The following is a 21,142-nucleotide window of genomic DNA, read 5'->3' on the forward strand; positions in this document are numbered from 1 at the left end:
CGACTTCGGATCGAGGGTCTCGAGCTAGATGTACGTACGATCTCGAAAGACACGTGATCTCGGAAGATGCCATTAGCTCGAACAAAGACTTGAGACCTGAGATGCTAAAGCCTTAAAGATACGCGATAATCACTTTGAATATTTACAAGTGTTATAAATATGAGATGTAATCCTCATTTATTAATGTAAATCCCCAAGAATTGTGGGATATTATTTGGTCAGTTATGCGTTTCCTGGTCTTCAGGGACGTTTCCTTTTATATCTGATTATAGGCATTTAAAGCCATTTATTTTATTCACAAAAGAGTAATTACCCAAAATATGTGGGATAGTATTCTGCATCCTTCTCTATAAATAGAGAAGCCATGCACCATTGTAAAGGACCGAAATTCTGATCCTGGAGAGAAAGCTCTGGAGAATTCATGCTAAAGAATTTTTCAGAGATAATCTTGAGATTAATAACAGAGACTCGTGGACTAGGTAGATTTAACTGCTGAACCACGTAAAAAATCGTATGTTTGATTTGTTTGTTTCGTTTGGCCATTGTCATTCATTGTTTTTGTGCTCTTCTTTTATCTGTTGACGAAAAACGGCGTCAACAATAGTTTTACAAAAATATATATTAACAACATGTATAATTTAATTTGAATTTGATTTATTTCAACGATGTATGTTTTGAATTTAAATTTGATTAGATATTTCATTACAACAACTATTTAATTAAATTATAAATATAAGTAAACAATATTTTTTTCTCATTTTTTATATTACTTTTTTAATTTATAGCTATTAATTTATTAAAGATTTTTTTTATCTATTTTGTCTCTTCTCTTTTTTCTCATTTTTATTTTAATAAAAATTATAATAGATAAAAATATCTACATATAATAATAATAATATATTTTAACTTTTTGACAAAATACAGGATCCAAATGTTAACTTTTAACAATAAAATATTCAAACGGGTAATCAACTAAATTATACGTGGTTCAAATAATCTATCTTTACATTCCTATTTTTTAATTTTTGACAAAACACAACGTCCACAAGTTAATTTAAAAAAAAAATTAATGGTCAAAATGGGTAAACAACTAAAATACAAGGTTCAAAATGGTGTGAACCCTTATAGAAAACATAAATTATATATATTTATATAATTTACTTTTATAAATAATTTTTAACCTTTTGAATAAATATATGATCCACAGGTTAATTTTTAAAAATAAACAATCAAAATGAGTAATCGGCCAAAATATAGTGTTCAAATAATAGATTTATCTATTTCTATTTTAATATTTTGACAAAACTTGAGGTCTACAAGTTAATTTGTAAAAATAAAAGTTCTAATGGGTGATCGACTAAAATACAAGGTTCAAAATAGTGTGAACCCTTACAGAAAACAAAAATTATATAAATATATAATTTAATTTTCATAAGAAGTTTGAACATTTTAAATAAATACATGGTCCAAAGGTTCATTTTAAAAAATATAGGGTCAAAACGGGTAATGAGCAAAAATACAGTGTTCAAATAATCAATCTATCAATTCCAATTTTTATTCTTTTGACAAAACACGAGATCTAAAAGTTAATTTTTAAAAATAAAGACTTCAAACAGGCAATTTACCAAAATAAATCTTACACAAAATATAAGGGCCTGATTGATTCGTGATTGTAAAACTGTAATTTCAAAAACTATGATTCTGAAATAAAAATATAAATTTAGTGACTGAAAATATGCTTTTAAAAATGTGATTGGTTCATATCTGTAACTGTTTTTAAATTTTTAAAAAACTGAATATGTGATTGATAGAAAATTTGAAAATATAACAGTACCAAAATATGTGATTGATTTAGTTAAATCTAAAAATTGTTTTAGTTTAATATTTTAACTTATTTAAAAATATTAATTTTTTTTAAATTTTGACATAATATTATATGAAAAATACTATTAAACATAATTGATAACCAAAACAAAGTAGACAAATATTAGAAAATTATAAAAATAATACCAGAACATACAAAGTATCATCCAGACTTATATATATCCACTGCACATAAACTTATAATAACCATAAACAAATAATTAGGATTCGGATTCACAGAAAACGTGAAATTCTCGTTTTCCCCTTTTTAGGCAAATAATTAGGATTCTGACTGGGATTTTGTTTTCAAAAAGAACAAACCAAACACTTATTTTTGTGGGCCCATTATTTTTTTAGTTTTTGAATTTATAAAATTGGATTCAGATAAGAAACCAATCAGGCCCTAAATTTTCTTATACATAATTTAGACTTTTTATAAAAAGAACTACGCAAAGCGTATAATAATAATAAATAAAAGTAAATGTACAACAAGCTTTTTTAACTTTGTTTTCAGTACTTTAAAATTTGTCAGAATTTTTAAAAAATCTACAGGAGGTTCGCTATACAATAACAGTGAACACCATCACGAAATAAAAAATTATGGTCAAAATGTCTTCACGTGTCTATATAAAGAACATGTTGTACAAATATGGTCAAAATGAATCACCACCCCACAGTCTCCCAAAAAATATTTTAAAATATATATGTTTTAATAATTACAAAAGACTGCGCGGAGCGCGGTTATATTTTCTAGTTTACATAATAAGACCCAAAATATTTTTAAAATATTATTTTTTTACATAAATAAAAGCTCTTAAAAATTTGAAAAATATCATTTTATATATAATTTTTTTAAATAATATATTTTGTACTATGTAATACAATAATTTTAAAATATATATATATATATAAATAGACTTTTTTATTTACGAAAATAATTGTTATTATTAATGAGATAATTCATTTACAATTATATAGATTGAATTGGAGTATGAATGTCCTCTAATCGTACAATAGAGTAAATTTATCAAGAACATGCACAATAACATTTTACGTGGATATATGCTATAAGAAAATTGTTCTTGTTAATACTTGTCAAAAATATTTATTTTTCCAATGAATATTTAATTAAAAGATATAAATTAAGGCTGCTGTGATCTCATGAAACATCTAATAATTGTGTTTCTGGTTGTATATTTTAGTTAAATCTACACAAATAATAAATAAATATTAAAGATATAATTTCAAAAGTTTTCATTATAAAAATAACTTTTTCTATGCGGAAACGCATTATGTTATCTTCATATTATCTTCTAGATAATGGTCTCTAATTATTAGAAAAGTAAATGCTTTTAGAATGGTGAGTGTGTGTTTGGTTGGCTGTGGAATCACTTTTGAAATAGAATGAGTAGTTCTAATATTTGGTTTATCATTTGAGCAAAAGGATTATAGAACCAACAATTCCTATATTATCATTTGAGTAGAGGAATAATAATTCCATAGAATACTAAAAAAATTAATACTTGTAATTTTTTTTTAAAAAAATTGTGAATATTGTTAATACATCACATTCTATCCTGACATCTAACCAAACAAAATAATTGCATAGTTTAATAAAGTAAAATGTGATTTACATCACTATTCTTATTACTATTCTATTGTCATTTTGGTGAACCATACGTCAACTAAATATTTGAACTTGAGAAGCTTCTTGACTAATGAATAAACTTACTAATATAAGTTCAGTGCACACAATTTTTTACGCTATGATAGATACTATTAAATTAAGTCGTTCTAATAATTTAAAGAATAATTAATATTTTTGCTCCCGAACTATGACCACTGTATGATTGTGCCCCCTAAATGATTCGTGATGTTAAAATTATCCCATAAACTATGCATATCACTGAAATATAGGACTTCTATTAGATTTCGTCCTAGATGGCTAACAGATTGATGATGTAGCATTTTTTCTGTTAATATGACAGTAACATGTATAAAATAATTAACAATTTTACCCCTCGAACTTTGACTACTACCAAATTATGCCATTTTTATTAAAACTATTTTATTTTTTTCTGTTTTGACTCTCAAATCATAACCTTTCAAGACTGGCTATTTGCGCCTAGCCTTGAGGTTGATATGTCCTTCAGATGTAGAGTTTGGATCCAAAGAAACAAAAATAGTATCTCGGAGTTCTTCTTCTTAAGCAGTGGCTTCACTTCGAGCTCCCGAGTCTTTTATAGTGTGCACTATAGTCCCCTAAGAGCAAGTCCAGTGCATGTTGACAAAGGAGTGACTTGTTGATGTAGACTGAGAGGCTAGGTGAGAGAAGAGTGCCTCAGCATTGGAGAGGGATAGTGCCTTTCAAAATTGAAGCAGTCCTTGCCTAACAAAGCAACTTTGCTATCCACTTTTTTTTTAATTATATATATATATATATAAAAAACAGTTGGCACACAATTATTATTGTTTTTTATTTATAAAATGTAAAAAAAATTGGCACACAATTGTAAAAATGGTCCAAATTATTATCGTTTTTTATTTACTATTGGTACACAATTTTTTTTATTCTATAAATACTCATCTATTTCATTCAGTTTTCACACTATTTCATACATTCTTCTTCCAAATTATCAATATCACAAAATTTCTTTTCTTACCAATAGATTCCCAAAATTCTCCAAATACCAACACCCAAAATTTGCAACAAAAATGCTGGAATTTGTGACAGAAGCATTCATCGCAATCTTCAGGCGGACTTAGTGGAGTACATACGGTCAAAATTTGGAAATAATTTTAATTAGCATTTTTTTATTATGTTAGATTGATTAATTATGATTATGTCATTTTATAAGCTCCTTTAAATTTCATCTAATTTAAATATCATGTAATAGTTATTTATATTAATATATGGATTTAAAAAATTTAGTGTGACAAAATTTATAATTACAAAATAATATATTAAATAATAATATGTGAGATCATAGTTGATAACTTGTAGGGTAGCTTAGCATTAGAATATTTTTATAGAAAAGCATACCAAAAGTGACGTGGATGAGAGAGAAAATAAAAAATTACATTTTTGAATGACTTAGAAATTTTAAGCAACTAATGAGTAGCCGAGTTGCTCTAATAATTTATTTGTACCAAATTAGGAATGATAATTTTTCTGCCGCCAAACTCCAATTAAAAGGTGAACGGGCCTCTAATTCTCGTCTTTATATAAAACGAGGTAGGAATGAGGATGGCATCTTTAACTCTGCGCGGCCAGTTTATTATTAAAAATAAAGTTTTGTTTCGAGACATTATTTGTTATTTAGATCATAAAGCACATGTACTAATTTTAGATTAGTGTTTTTTTAGTAAAAATATTAATTTTTTTTATTTAAAAAAAAAACTAGGGCCTCGCGGTGATTCCCTGCCCTGCCCCGTCAACATCATTAGCACTAATTCTCTTTCATGTTGTCCTAGAAAAAGAATGGGAATGTGGTTACTATCCAACTATATATAAACAATAAGATTGAGGATTTTAGTGTTAAAAAAAAGGGTTAGGGGCCTTACTAACGTGAGTGATACTATTGTCAAGCACTATGACTACATGCAATATGTAAACTCTTTAATATTCTTAACTGCAAGTCTAGATCTGCCTTAATTATAGTTTTGATACATTATTTAATCTAGCAAAAGGAAAAAAAAAACTAGATCCGATAGTAGCGGACAAGTCAACCCAAATCTTATTTTACAGACTAACGAGAAGAAAAGTTGAATAATGAAAACAAAAACAAAAAGAGGGAACGACACATCTTACATAATGCTGGACTAACCTACTTATTAACATCGTTTTCCTCTTCAGCAACATAGCGTTCTCAATCTAAATTTGAAATAACCAAAGAAAAAGGGAGCAACATCTTCGATAAGTTGAAAATGGCAAAGTAAGGCTCCTGGACCTTTTCTCTTTACCGCGCGCTGAGGGCAACTCTGGTGAAGTTTTAAGGACCAGCATAGGGACCAGAGAAGTAGCAAAGACTTTTTAGTCAAAACCATTTTACTTCTAGAAAATTAAGGCTCCATGTGATTGCAATTACTGATTCGGTGACTTGCAATGGGAGGAACTGCACTTATCATCATGCTTTGAATAAAAGCTATCATCTACACAATTAGAATTCATGTCAAATTCCCAACTAAATGATTATATAAAGGTGCGTTAATAGAGAAGCAGACTACAAAACAAACTCCACTAAGGAAAATGCTTAGCTAAGATGACCCGAGTTATCAATGTTGATAAACATCTTTTTAGTAATAAGATGATGATTCCTTTGTGGCTAAAAGAGTTGAAATATTCTATTGTTGTCGGCAGTAGCAAAAAAAATGAGTTAGATATTGTTATTTTACTGACTGAAATGGTTGCCATACTTTTCACATGGCAGCCCATTACTATCATAAAGTAGAGGCTCTTACCGAAGAGAGGCCCGTGCACATGATACTAAAACCAGGGAAGTCAAATGGTGCCCTATCGGATAGGAATAGAGCTGAAAGGGACACATATGTTTAGTTTAAATAAAATAATATCAACATAAAAACCCTTTTTAAATTAAATTTCCAATCACCTGTTAAAGGGGAAAAAGCCAGCGGAGAAACTACATTTGCTAAAGAACATATGCCTGAAATACATCCTTGAGCCTTCCCCTGTCGAAATTTAGTACATATAATCAGTAAGCTAGGACAAGGACATCCAAGCATTTGTAACAATGGTGCGTATACTCTAAAACAAAGAAAACATAATCATAGTAAATGTTCTCTTTACTATGATTATTGCAAGTATTCTATTCGCTATTTACCAAATCTTACACCATTATATTGTCAAAAAGAAGTGTCTCAACCAAATTATTAAATTCACTCAAGAAGAAAACTACCTGCTCACGGGACCCAACTTGTTTTGATACAATACTCCGCATCTGCACATTTTATAAAAGAACCACTTAAGGGTTTCTGAAGACAGCTTAACAACCTAAAAAAATAATTAAAGAAAGAAACTCACGCATGGTTGTGCAAACACAGAAAAGATGGAAAACATAGCTGCAGCATACGGAACCTGCCAAGCATTTATATATTTTAGCATACTAAGCTATTATAAATTTAAAAATTGGCCAAACCATATGCAGAAACAGCCGATCAAATTTATATCAACCAATGGGACAACTTATGAACTTGTGTAAATAATTACCCAGAAGGACCACGCAATGCCATAAAGAAACATCTGCATTGAATAAGAAATCGATATAAACAAGTTGGAGGTGTCAAAATTTCATTGCTTTACATATCGAATTTAACAAAAATACATTACTGAAGATACAATGTGATTGTTAGGAGATGAATTTAGAAAGAGGTTTGCTTACATGTGAAGTGCTAAAAAGGAGTCCTATTGAAAGCAGCCTCTCCTCCCCTAGAAGAGGAGCTAATATGGGCATGAGAAGGAGCTGCATGTCACTCAAAACTTTTAGGTCTACAGAAATTAACGCAAGCCAAGACATGTGATATGAAAATAAGGAAATTACCTGCGAGATAGTCCCTGCAATCCCAGAAATCACCATTAGATCAGCAAACTGATCCTTGTTATAGTGGAATTCGGCCTTTAAGAAGTACTGCATAATAAAATAAATAAAGTTCAATCAGTACTTCCCTTTTATGAGGTCAGAGACTTCCTGTGTTTGAGATTCATTGCTACACCACAAAAGAATGATCAAGTACTAATACAGGGAATAAGAAAAATCTAGTTTACATAAGTTCAAATACACAAACCAGAAGTAACAGAGCAATATAGTTAAGGTCTATTACTAAAAGTTCACAACTCTTTTTTTTCACATTTAAAGAAATGCTTTGAAATACCAATCTAAATCTTCCATATCCAAAAATGATACAATAAAAAAAAAAAAACAAGCAGAAACAAACTAAATTCTAAAAAGCTCTAATTTACCACTTTAAAAAGCATACTAGTGCATATCAATAAGAACATAATAAATCAAAATTGATCAATTCACTCAAGAGGAGAAGTACCATCATTGATGCATGGAGACCAACGTCCGCCAAATTGCTGAAAAAGGCAACAATCCCGGCCTGCAAAAGCGTGGGGCTGCAAAATCGCGGAAAACACACCACTTATTTTACCCTAAATACACGGTATACTCAAACAAAACCCTTATCTTAAATCCAATTCCACCATATGTGAGCGTGGCCAAACTCTAAAACTAACCTGGTCTTCAACAGAGCAACCATATCATCAGGCGAAGGCAATGATTTGAGAAACCTCCCTTTCTTATTCGAACCTTGGTCCGATTCGGAGACACTGAGCTTCACCTTTGACAAAATTGGTACGGAAAGATTGTCATCTATGACCGTATCCGGAAGAAAAATCCTCATATACACCACCGCCGCGATCGAAAACATCGCCGCAACCTGAAATTAGGGATAATCAGGCCATAATTTTGAGGCTAAACAGAATGAAACTGAATGCTGGATTGAAGAGAAAGAAAACCTGGAAAGTTGAGGAAGTGGAAAGGAATCGAGTCGATAGGGTTCCGCAGACGAAACCACATGAGCTAATCCCCGATAAGATCCCAAATGCGGAGGCTCTCCGCCCCTCTGGAACATTATCTGCCTGAAATTTGTATTGATGCACCGTTCAATTTTCTCTTAGTCTATCCTTGTTTCTAGAATTTGGAGGGAAAAAGGATATGACCGTTGGTGTTTTTCGGTTGGGAGTGAAACGTTTTGGGCCTGGGCTTTTAAAACCAACCAGACTGATTGTATTTGAAAGCCCAAGCCCAAGGACGCTAAAGGACAAATACCACTTTTCTTTTTAATGGAACACAAATACCACTTAATTGAACTGAAATGTACTTTTTCATTTTACTGCTCATCTACTCAAAGATAAGTAGATAACTCAACCATAACCATTAACTATATGAGATAATTAGTTAAATAACAATTAATTAATAGTTGTTTTCTTTTTGTTTTTCCAGTCTTTTGATAGGTGAGATTAAAAATGAACAAAAAATTTGAGATAGCAGATTTTAATCCCCATTTATTTATCTTAAGTAATGAATTTTACTGTTAGACTTATATTTAAGTTTTTTTTACCTCGACACTACTATTTTTTATTATTTACATATGAACAGTAAAAATAGTAGTATAAATCATTAAATTGATATTAAAAATGACAATAATCTAGCGTCGGGCTTACCAATACACCTTCGGCCCAGGTCATTAGTACTACAAAAAAACCATTTTCTTTTTTGGATTTGGTTAAAAAAAATCAAATTTTATATTTATTTTCTCATTTTTACTTTCTTATAAATACTAGTATACTACCTTGAGAAATTTAAAAATATAATTTTGAGTTTTTTATCATATACAAGCAAAAATTGTATATTTATTTTATACAAAAAAATATAAATTTCTCATTTTTTTTCAGTAATTTATGTGTGAACGTTAGAGGAATAAAATGTTATTCGCATGAAAGAAATTCGGTAAAATAAGGGTAAAAAAAGTAAAAAGTTGAATTTTCTTTGGTTTTTTAATAAAAATAAAATTACCACATAGGCGAGGGCGAGGCAATGGACACTGCCTTCACAAACCATAGCAATGAGAGTCTTGAAGGCGTAGTAGAGGTAGAAGAAATTTCTTGTCCTGCTGTATGCTAATATGCCTGTAATTACATTTCATTTACACTTGTAATTAATATTAATTATACATAAGTTAGAATAAAATGGTAAACTAAAAATTAATTTATTAAAAGAATATGATTGATTCCATAATTTTATTTAAAAAAAAAAAAAAGAAAAGACAAAACCCATTTCTAATATATGAATCAAATCGTTTGGATCGATCTATTTTCTTCCTTTTGAATTAAGTATAATGGTAGATTACTCAATATTAGTCAACATTGGAATAATCACTTTATTGTGTATTCTCTTTTATATTATCCCTTCTTTTTAAGTATAACATTCTCTTCTGATGGGAAAGCTGGAATGGAGCAGCCATTATTATTATTATCCAAAGCCAATTAAGTCAAAAATGGGGCTTTCATATATATGTATATATATATATATTGGGAACATATAATAGGTAGCGTACATTAATTCTTAATCCCAAAAATAAGTAGTTATCTCTTACAAGTTTCAAGTACATAACTAATTAATAATGTTACTTTGATTGCAAATAGGTTCCTTTGGGTTGGAGAAGCAATGTGGTTAAATTGAAATACATATTCAAGTCAAGTCACTCACACATTTTGCCCATTTTTACCAATAATTACCACTTAATTTAAGCATAGAACTCAGTTATCCATGAAACTAAATCAATATAAATTAGAGAATTAAGTAATATTTAGAGACATAAATATGTACCTAATGGAATGCCAGTAAAGGTGAGTGGTATGGTAAGCAAAGCTTTCCTTCCATACTTGTCTGAAAGTTTCCCTACAAAAGGGGTCATCACCAGAGTTCCTAGCCCTATAATCTGCACCAACCACATCAACAACAGCTGAATTTTGTTAAAAAATTAAAAATAGTTAAATGGGCAAGATTGAAATTAAATAAGGACTTGGCATTTTGGACCTACATAAATTTTTGTGAAATATATATATATATATATATAAGAGCCATCCATATAAGTGTATAGCACTTAGTACAAAAATGGTCGGCAAACTAGATAATAAAGCCAACGACTAATACAAAAAAGAAAAAAAATATATCAATATTCACAAGATTAATAGCATACCATATTGAAACGAACTGGCAATAATCAATGATCAAGTACTCACAATTACAGATATTCAATTTCATCAACAAAATATATTACTAAATACAATGCATGCATTATGCTAGTGAATTAAGCAGTTTTATCAAAATTTTATTTAATGAAGAAGGAGGTGATAATATTCAGAGAAATGATGTTCAAACAGATATTTATACAACAAACTGATCTCAGATAACTAATTGATCAAGAAAGAAAGGAAAAAAAGAAACTGAAATTGATCAATAAAAATTAATGATCGATCAAATAAGAATGTATTATTATATATATACCGAATGTTGAAACCCAGTAAGGTAAAGGGCAAGAGAGCATTGGTCTTTTCCAGGACAAAGTGCAGAAAGAACAATATCAGGAATAACTGGAATCGTCATGAACGATGAGAAATTATATAGAAACATTGTTATAAACAGCTCCTTTAACCCTGATGCTTTCTCCATATATATATATATGTATGAATGTATATATATATATATATATGAATACTGTAATCTTCAAAGAAAATTAGAGTTTAAAAACCAGCAGAGAATATGAATGAGAAAGAAAGCGTTACAAGTGAAGATATATATATATATATATAACTGAAAAGGGGAAATTAAAGGGTCTTATCATCAGATACTTCTGATTTTGCTTTGTGTAGTTAAAAAATGTTACACTATCAATTAATTAGGCGAATATTTTCAGATAGTTAATCAAAATTTTTAGACAGCTAGTACAAATTTTAAACAAAGATAATTTTACAAAATTATCAAAACTATAACAGAACATAAAATAACTAAAAAAAATCATTTTCACAAATTACTCATTAATTAATCAATTAATAAGTCTTTGTAACTTTGTTGCATGTCATTTATGGGGGAAGAAAACAAAAGTATATAATACAAGCAGTTGGGTTGGCAAAATCAAATAGTTGAGCTTAATATTCCATTTTATTTTTCTACCACAGAACAATTAAAGTAAATGGTGTGTGTATATATAAATATATATATATATATATATATTCTTATGCAGTGACATTTTACTATGCTAGATATTCTGCTTTTATTTTGTGGAATGGAACAGCAAATGATAGCTGCACCCGCATGCAGCAAAGCAATATAATACCGTTTTGGGAGATTAGTGATTTTTTTAGACTGTATATTCGTTTGTTATGATATGTTTTCTTATTTATTTATTGAAAAAAATGGTTTATATATTTTTGGACCATTTGTTTGGTCTTATTATCTGTTTGGATCTTGTATTTTGATAAATTATTTTTTAGACTTTATGTTTTGTAAAATGGTTAAAATAGAATCATAAACTCAATTTTGGTCAATGTTTTCTCAACTGAAATCACAAACAATTTACCAAACTAATAATCTAGAACAAAAATAAAATCATTTTGCTTAAAAACTGTGTTGTTATATTTAATTTTTTTTTCATCAAAATTGAGTTTAGGGTTCTATTTTAACCATTTTACAAAACATAGGGTCCAAAAAGTAATTTATCAAAATATAGGGTCCAAACAGTTAATAGGACAAAACACAGGGTCCAAAAAAATATAAACCGATAAATTATTATTTCTTTTGTAACCTTTAAATTACTGTGACTTACTATTATGTAAACAATTATTATTTATCTTTTAGTAAAATTCTAAAAAAAAAACACTAAGATTAGTTTTACAGTTTAGCTAAGTATTTATTCGTTGGAGTAAAAAAATCAATTACTAGCTACTATTAATTTTAAGTGTCTTTTATTTTACACACTTATATATCTAATTTTATATCCTACTTCATAAATATGAAATTTTATTTTTGACAATGTGGCAGAATACAAAGATGAAAATTTAGGTGTACTGTATTTTTTTATTATTATTTGATAATAATATTATCAAATTATAATTATCTTTTGTGTTTTTTTAATTATTATTTGATAATAATATTATAAAGTTGTCTTCCTACTTAAAAAAACGTTTTGGGCTCCGCTACTGTTGGGGATTTGGTTCTTATACTTGTCCTTTAGAGCAACTCTAATCATGTTCTCTATTTTTTTTTAGTTAAAATGACTAAAAACCTATTTTAGGAGTCACTTTTAACTTAACACCTCTTATTATTCTCTCTATTTTAGCTAATTATTGAATAATTTAATATTCTTTATGGAACACATTTTGGTTCTATAAATATACATTTTATTAAAATAATAATCAAATAGTAATAATGATGATAAAATAATAATAAAATAAGTTTTAACTAGTCATAGAGACTATCTATATTTGGAGAGCCAAAAAAGTAAAAAATTAAAATGGCTAAAATATAACTAGCCTTTGAAGTGATAAAAAATACAAAATAAGTTAATTTTTAGCTATTTTAACTAAAAAAAAAGATTTAACTAGTGTGTTTAAAGATGCTCTTATCAATTACAATTTACAAGTAAAAACTTTAATTAGTTAGTTGTACGTTTTTTTTTTAAAAAAAATTAATTACATTTAATTGTGACTAAATTTCTATTATTTTTATCTACCTAGTATTTTAAATTTTTACCCAAAAAAAATTATCTTAGACAACGTTACTAATTTGACATTTGAGTATTGAATTTACATCTAATATTTTTTTAAATATTACAACTAACCTTATAAAAAAATAGTTTTGCAAAATAATTTTTTTTCTTTTAAGTTATTTTTAAAAAATACTTATGTAAATAAATTCTTTTATAAACTAGTACAGGATATAGGATGTCAAGAAAACTATTTAATAACAAAATCTTATTAACATAAGTTGCCAAAATAATATTTAAAAAAATTACAAAGTTGAATAGTGATTTGTTTCTTTTTTTAAAAACACTTTCTATTAAAAACAAAAACAAAGTAAAGCGTTGATGTAACTTAATTTCCCCAACTGATCATATATATAACTACATGAATAGAAACTAATTTATGTAAGGCCTTTTTTTTTCTAAATAAAGACTGCTAATTATGTACTAAACGACATGCGTATTGCTTAAACAAAGTCTTAAACGAAAGTTTATGTAAATATGTAATCCATTCTATAAGATAGGAAAAACAGTAACAAATTAAATAACTTGGCATCTAGTGAGTATTAGGAAAGTGGTAAGAAAGAATCAGATTTTGCCAGTTAGCTGAGCCAAAAATAAAAAGAAAAAGAAATGAATATGAGATTTGTTGTGAGTTGTGGTCCCTTTGGGTTGTTTGGTAATTTTGTCCTCATCGTCTAAAATCTCAAAGGAAACCCCCTAAAATCATTCCCGTGATGAAATTGAAGGGAAACTTCCTAAAAATTTAGGGCAAGGAAGTAGTGCCATTTTTAGTCTTTTCTATAAGAGCCAAACTTTTCATAATCTTCACAGTTCAATTTTGATGATCTGATGATAAAATTGTTTAAAAACTTGAATCCGTTGATGTTAATGATTGATTTAACAATACACTAAAAAGAAATTTAAACAATTTATTTTTCAAATAAAAAAATGTGTAGAGAAAATTTCCCTGGATGATTTATATTGCGACGACACAAATGTCATCCTTAAATAATACATGTGAAATGTTTTTTTTTTAATTTATTAAAAATATAGATCTACAGCGACGACAGTGAGATGACTAGCCCTCTAATTTTTTGGCAACTTATTGCGACGACGCGGTAGGAAACTAGGAAATTGGAGCGAACATAAGGCGGGCAAATGAAATCCATCTCGACTCCAATTATAGATATAAAGATTCAGGGGAACTTGGGGGAGGAGGGGTTAGTACGTAAATAACCCTATTCTAAAGTTTGATTGGATAAACGATTGATTTATGGGGTTGGAACTTGGATATATACTAGCTTAGCTTTGCCTCTAAGGACAACAAACATTAAGAAAAAGAAAGCATATCATATGATTATTACTTTTGCCCAAGAATGAAGCAATGTAAGTCATATGTATATATATATTGGATCGCTATGTATGTATGTCTCACGCTACTCTAGAAATTTTAATTAACTTGAACTGAGCACTACTTGTTAATTTGTTCTAATAAACTCACTTTTAATAATAAAGGAGAGAACTTCGTTTCAAATACATGACACAGTAATGACACTAGTTGCTATTGTTGCCAAATAAAACGGCTAATACATAACAAAATCAAGGCTCTTTTTAGGAGGATTATATATTAGCTCAAGTTTGGAATATATATTAGCGAGTACTTCTACTTATGTAAAAGGGAATTTAATTTAATTTACAATAATCTAGAGCTTGTTGTCTAAAAATCTAAATGAAAACATGATTATTAGCCACAAAGCCAGAACATTTCAAAAAGGGAAATGAGTTGATCACAATGCAGGGTGACATATATGATAATAATGCATTAAGATATTAACATTTCCTAAAGAAAATTAAGATGGCATTCTCAAAATGACATATAGTGTTTGAAATGAAGTTTAAATCTGTTAAAAGAAAAGCATATATATATATATATATGTATGTATATAAATGGTAGAAAGGGTTAGGGTTGCAGAGTTACCGCTTGTTGAAACCCAGTGAGGTAAATAGCAATAGAGCACTCATCTCGTCCGGGACAGAGTGCAGACATAGTAACATCTGTAATGGCTGGAATGACCATAAATGCCGAGTAGTTATGGAGAAAGATGGTCATGAAAAGATGCCCCAACCCACTATTCCACTTCTCCATTTCTTCTAATATTCTCACCTCTCTTCTCTCTCTCTCTCTGCTCGCTCTCTCTTTACTTTTCTCTCACTTCTAACCACTACGTACTGGCTAGTTATAAATAAAGAAGCACATTCAAGCAACAAATTGAAGGACCTTAAAAAGTAGCCAAGGACCATACGTGATATACGTATGATCAGTCGTATAATTTGTCTTTTCATATGTTACACTTACACTCCTTAATAATATATATATGTGTAATCAGAGATCAGTAGTACTCGAGTCGAGTGCAATAGACCAATAAAAAAAAAAACCCATATATATTTTTGGAAATAACCAAGTTTGATTGGGCCATTTTTCAATTTTTTCTTTTCTTTTCTTTCTTATAACCGTTTAATATTATATACTTGGGTTGGATCGGTCATAAAGTGACAAAATAAAAAGTGAAGAAAGTGGGAAACCAAAGCTACGATGCGTGGCTTGTAAGTTCATGCAAAGGTCGAAGGTGAAATCCCTAAATTTGAAAAAGCTTATTAATGTTGGCTACTTGCACAATGTAAATACGCTTTGAGGCGTGCAAGTTTGATAAGCTTTAATACTTGCACACGTCTAATCAGAACTTCACATAATAATAATTTGAATCTCTTTTAAAGTCTCTTTTGTTTGATGATTTAATGTTAATAATAATTTCTAGAAACTTCGACATAAAAACGACACAATTTTATTTTTAGTTAAGGAAAAATTATATAAAAAAATATTCTTCATTTTCATTATTTAGCTTGTGTCATATTTAATGGTTTTGATTTTCAATCATAATATTATTATTAATTAACTTATGTCAAAAGATGTGTGATCGATCCACATATATAGAAATTTGGAAAAATAAGACTTTTTAAACAATAAGTCATATATTTGCATTATGGCACTTCTTATTGATTTCATGTACGCAATTACAACAGAAAATGATAACCAATTAAAAAAAAAGTTTAAATAAATCCTAGAAATTTGGTATGTAAAATGATGACGCAATGCGAACTAAACTTGGACTAGGATATATACAATATAAAACAATGGTTTAAAGACCAAAGACACTGACTTATTTCCTAAAGGGGAAATAAGATTAAAAATAGGGTAATTTGGGAGGACAAAATATTTTTTTTTCTTGAAAAATCAACAATTCTAATTGTTTTTGGAGGAAAAATGATATTTTAATGGTTATTTCCAAAATAATTTTTGTAAAATTGTCATTAAATTTATGAATATTTGTTATTGTAGTAATTACTGATTATTATAAATAATGTTGGGATTTTAGGTTAACAAAAACTATTACAAATGAATGACGATATTTTTTTTAAGAATAAAAAGGTGGAAATTACATTTCATGTGGCTTTTTTTGTCTTTTAATTATTCTTGTGGGAATTTTAATTTGTTAATGCTTTTATGGTTTTTTTTTTAGTTTTTAATATATGGCTCTTATATTTCCACATGCATAAATTAACAAATAAGCCATAGTTTTTTTATAATTAAATTATAAAATTTGAAACTTAATTGTTTAAATATATTATATAATTTTTTAAAAACTTTAATTTAAGAAAATTAGTAATATGGACCACTTTGTTTCTCTGTTAGGGCTTCCTGGGTTTCTTTTTTTCTTCATCTTCTCTTCTCGGCCAAGAGTGTCGATGTCGTTAGTACGTCTAGTCATGCTTGGCTGAGAGGAAGTCTCTGCAGATTGGAATGGTGGGGTTGAGCATGGAAGGTGGCTGCTTTGGATCTTCTAGTTCTTGTTTTTTTTTTTTTTTTGCGAGATTTTTCCTTTCCGAAGGTTGACGATGCTAGAGTTCTGGTTTTGTGTGGGTGTTTTCGTCGTAGATATGGGTGCTACTGTCGTCGGGAGAAGCTATTCAGTTAAGGCCAGATTATTGGGTTCGGGGCCTTTGGTTTGGGATAATTCCGTGGAGGTGGACGAGATGTAGTAGATTTGAACTACACTTGTTTGGTGGTTGATTTTTATTTTAGTTTTGTTAGCTTTGTTTTGTTTGAATTTTAAAATAATGGTAGGTTTCAATCACCACCCTGCTAGATTAGTGGGGTTAGTAGTTATAATGGCAGGGGATGATGGTTTTGATTCTTATTGGGTGGTTAATGGTTCTTCGATCTGCGCAAATCGTTTTTTTAGGGGTCTCGATTTTTCTCTCCTTAGCTGTCAGATCTGGGGATTCTTTGATCTCTATTGGCTATGTGTTACGTGGAAATCCAATATCTAGTGTCGGGGGCTTATGGACATGGTTAGTCGTTGTTTTATTTTCTTTAATCCTAGTTTGAATAATGGAGTTGTTATCTCGGTCTTCTATTGGAAAATTATTGGTTGATGGTTATTAGTGGGGTTGATCTATCATATGCCTATTTGGAAAAGAAACATAGTTTACTTCGCATTCGTTGGAAGCTTGACTGCTTATGGCTAATTAAACATTTAGTTGAAGTTTCTACTAGAGTTTTATTTCTTTTGATTATTGTAAATGGCTTTGTATGCCTATATTGGTTGATTTTGTTCTATGAGTGTTATCTTATTGTAATGACCTATATCTGATTGACCTATTAATAGATATTTTTTTACCTTTACAAAAATAGTAATATGGTAAAATCATATTTTTAAAAAAGTTCCCAAAAAGTTGCTTCTACCCAGGCCCACATCTCATTTCTCAACTTGGGCCACGTGACTGGGCTCAAAATCATATTTGCTTAATGACGCTTAACATTAAGCCCAAAAATCTGACCCAAACAGAAGAAGGAGGAGGAGCAGAAGAAGCTCAATATGTATAACAGGAATGTTTTTCTTCGTGGGAAAAAATTCCAATATTAAAACCTTTTTTTCAAAAGTACCATCAAGACTTGAATTAAAATCCAACAATGGTAGTCACAAGAAAATAATCAAATGATTATCCTATTAGTTGTTTCATCTATCTTATTAAACAAGGTAACACGTATTAGGTTTGTATAGTGGCCACGTTGATAAGGATATTAGAATCAACATCACAAAAGAATCTTCCAATATAAATCCATTCGATTATAAAAATCTCACTCTCCCTAATAATCCTTTGGAAATATCTTCCACAAACTGTTTTTTTATGAAACATAGGTTTCGTTTTTGAGAAAAGTCACTGACAACCTTCGTGGAAATTGAGCCTCTTGTCTCCTTTCCTTTTTTCTCTTCTTCCTGTTTTTGTCTATATCACCGAATTTCCAGGATGATGCTATGGGGTGCTATAGTCCTCAAAGAGAATTGTTGAGGGGTATCATTGTTGTCCAACACCACAATGAGTGTCAACCGCTATTGATACAATACAATATTAACTAATCATAAGGTGTCACTTCATATGGTGTTAGACACTTAAAGTGTCAAATAACAACACTCATCCTCAAAATATCACTTTTATTAAATTTAAACAATTTAATATTGAATCACACATAATATATTTTAAATTAAAATATTTAGGACTCGATATTAAAACTAACCAATTATGATATACCGCGCTAAGTAGTATTGGAAATCATAGAATGTCCCTTAGCAATATTCATTAATTTAAGCTTAAAAATAAGAAGAGAAATAGTCATTCTCTCTAGGCATCTCATGGTCTATTTGGAATATTTTTTTTGGTGATATAATGATAGCTTTGATTGAAAAAATACTTATATATATATATATTATTTTGAAATTTATCGTTACAATATCTTCACTACGACACTACAACAATAATTATTTATAACATTAAAATAAATTATTTTCTGTTTGATCAAGATTTTATTACTTGAATTTGTGTTCCAAGTCAATTTTTTGCCAAAAAATATATTTTTTTTTTTATTCTTTCTAAATACTCTCCTTATATGAATCTAACATAGACTGGCTTGGCCCGGCTCACATTTTCGTGCCTCCGAATAATTCGGGCCGAGTCGAACCCGTATTTCAATTCATGCCGGGCCGGCTCATATTTGAAAAAGTAAGCCCAGCACGGCCCATAGGCCCGGCCCTTATCGTGTTGTATCGGGCCGACCCACTTTCCTTATTTGGACTCATTTTATTATGCAAAAAATGTGAGGATGGGGAACTGAACTCTCCAACTCCTTTTTAACAATCAATAGACTCACCGTCAATTCAAATACATTTCTTTGTTTAAATTATAGTATTAGATATTTTTCTATACTTTTTAACAATACTTTACCAAAAATTATATCAAAGATAATTATTAGAATTTGAATACCTACTAATAAATGCTAAAAAATTTAACTCACAAATCTTAAAATAAATTAATATAATTATAAAAATATAAACATTGAGAAAAATAATAAGCGTTTATTATCATTTTAATTTATAGATAATTGACAAATAAAAATTTATTATCATTATTAATGTCAAAATATTGAGCTTTTTATCGTGTCGTGTTTTTGGGTTAGTTTGTTCGTACTTTCGTGTCGTGCCTTCGGGCTTGCCGTGTCGTGCCGTGCTCAAGCCCATATCGTGCCATGCCAATTTTCAATTCGTGTCGTGCCTGGCCCAAGCCCATATTTTTTCGTGTCATGTTGTACTCGTGCCTCTCAATTTCGTGCCGTGCTAGAAAGCCTGACCTATATTTACAGCTCTACTAACACAAGAATATATTGAATGTCATTCAGATATTGTGCAAGTAATTATCCAATAGTTAAATCATCTCACTCTCTACTTAATGACAACCCACATTTAAATGCTATACTTTCAATTTGTAAGACAAAATTACTCCAAAGCTTAAATTTATAAAAATAAGTCTCTTACTCTGTGGCGCTCACTCTCTCACACTTACTCTATCACATTAGCTAAAAGTAGAGTTATAATATTTTATTAAGAATTCTTGCAGCAAAAGTACATATTTATGCCAACAATTGCACTTAAATATGGTCAAGTTTTATTTTTAATGGCAAAAATACATTTAGTCACAAATTTAGTGGGACGGTTAGAACCTGCTATTAAATTCACTTATGTTGTATTAATTCTAGATATGCATGCGCAGTGCATGTTTATGTGTCATATCATTTATTTATAGCCTAAAATATCAACTTACACTTTAAAGAAATATTTAAAAAGCAATATAAAAATTTTAAAAATTATATACAAAAGTATAAAGTTATAATATTCTAATTTTAATTTTTTAAAAAAGCAAATAAAATCACCTACTAACTGGAAGAACTTGTAAATACATATTGGGCAAGGCAGGTCAGGGAGGGTTGGGTGGATCGACAGAAAGGGATGTGTGTCGAACTCGCAAACAGAGGTTGGGTCTAATGGCATTAGGGTCAACAGGGAGGGTAAGGGAAGTTTACAATAGGTTCATGGATTTGCTAATGTTGTGATTTGTCATTTAATTAATGTTCTCAATTTTACTTCTATGTTCTAAGTTGGTGGACTTGTTGATGTTTTGGTAATGGTGACGATTCGGGTCACGACACGACACGACATAACAAAACAATACGAACTTAACACGAATTATTGCGAGTTAGTGTCATGAAAAATAGGTGTAGAATGAACTCAAATGACACGATATAATTTTTTGGGTTGGGTTAGACTCAAAAAGCATGACACGAAATTGACACGTTTATATTTAGTATATGATTAAAATTATTAATTTATAATTAGAAATACTACTTATTTTTCATAACAAAAAAAAAATCTTAAAAGAATATAGCATAACTTATTCACATCTGATAATTAATTGACATTGAGAACTTTGTTCATTGTATTGTATTGATATTTTGTGATAAATTATTGAAGTCATCAATTTTGTTTATTTGGAGCTTTATATA

At 29.3% G+C, this 21,142-nt stretch overlaps 1 protein-coding gene across 1 annotated transcript; it reads right to left on the reverse strand.

Moving 5' to 3' along the window:
* Positions 1-5,461: 5,461 nt before the first annotated feature.
* On the reverse strand, positions 5,462-15,468 carry LOC133804142 (uncharacterized). The gene is made up of 14 exons (XM_062242302.1): positions 15,167-15,468; positions 10,272-10,383; positions 9,459-9,571; positions 8,399-8,521; positions 8,117-8,319; positions 7,921-7,996; positions 7,422-7,508; positions 7,263-7,343; positions 7,091-7,123; positions 6,905-6,958; positions 6,780-6,821; positions 6,474-6,552; positions 6,325-6,395; positions 5,462-6,015 (listed from the first exon to the last, which is right to left on the reverse strand). Exons 1-14 carry the CDS (start codon positions 15,332-15,334, stop codon positions 5,926-5,928), a joined length of 1,332 nt encoding a protein of 443 aa, XP_062098286.1. The 5' UTR covers positions 15,335-15,468; the 3' UTR covers positions 5,462-5,925.
* Positions 15,469-21,142: the final 5,674 nt, after the last annotated feature.

The sequence above is a fragment of the Humulus lupulus genome, chromosome X (assembly GCF_963169125.1).
Source record: "Humulus lupulus chromosome X, drHumLupu1.1, whole genome shotgun sequence".
NCBI classification, from domain to species: domain Eukaryota; kingdom Viridiplantae; phylum Streptophyta; class Magnoliopsida; order Rosales; family Cannabaceae; genus Humulus; species Humulus lupulus.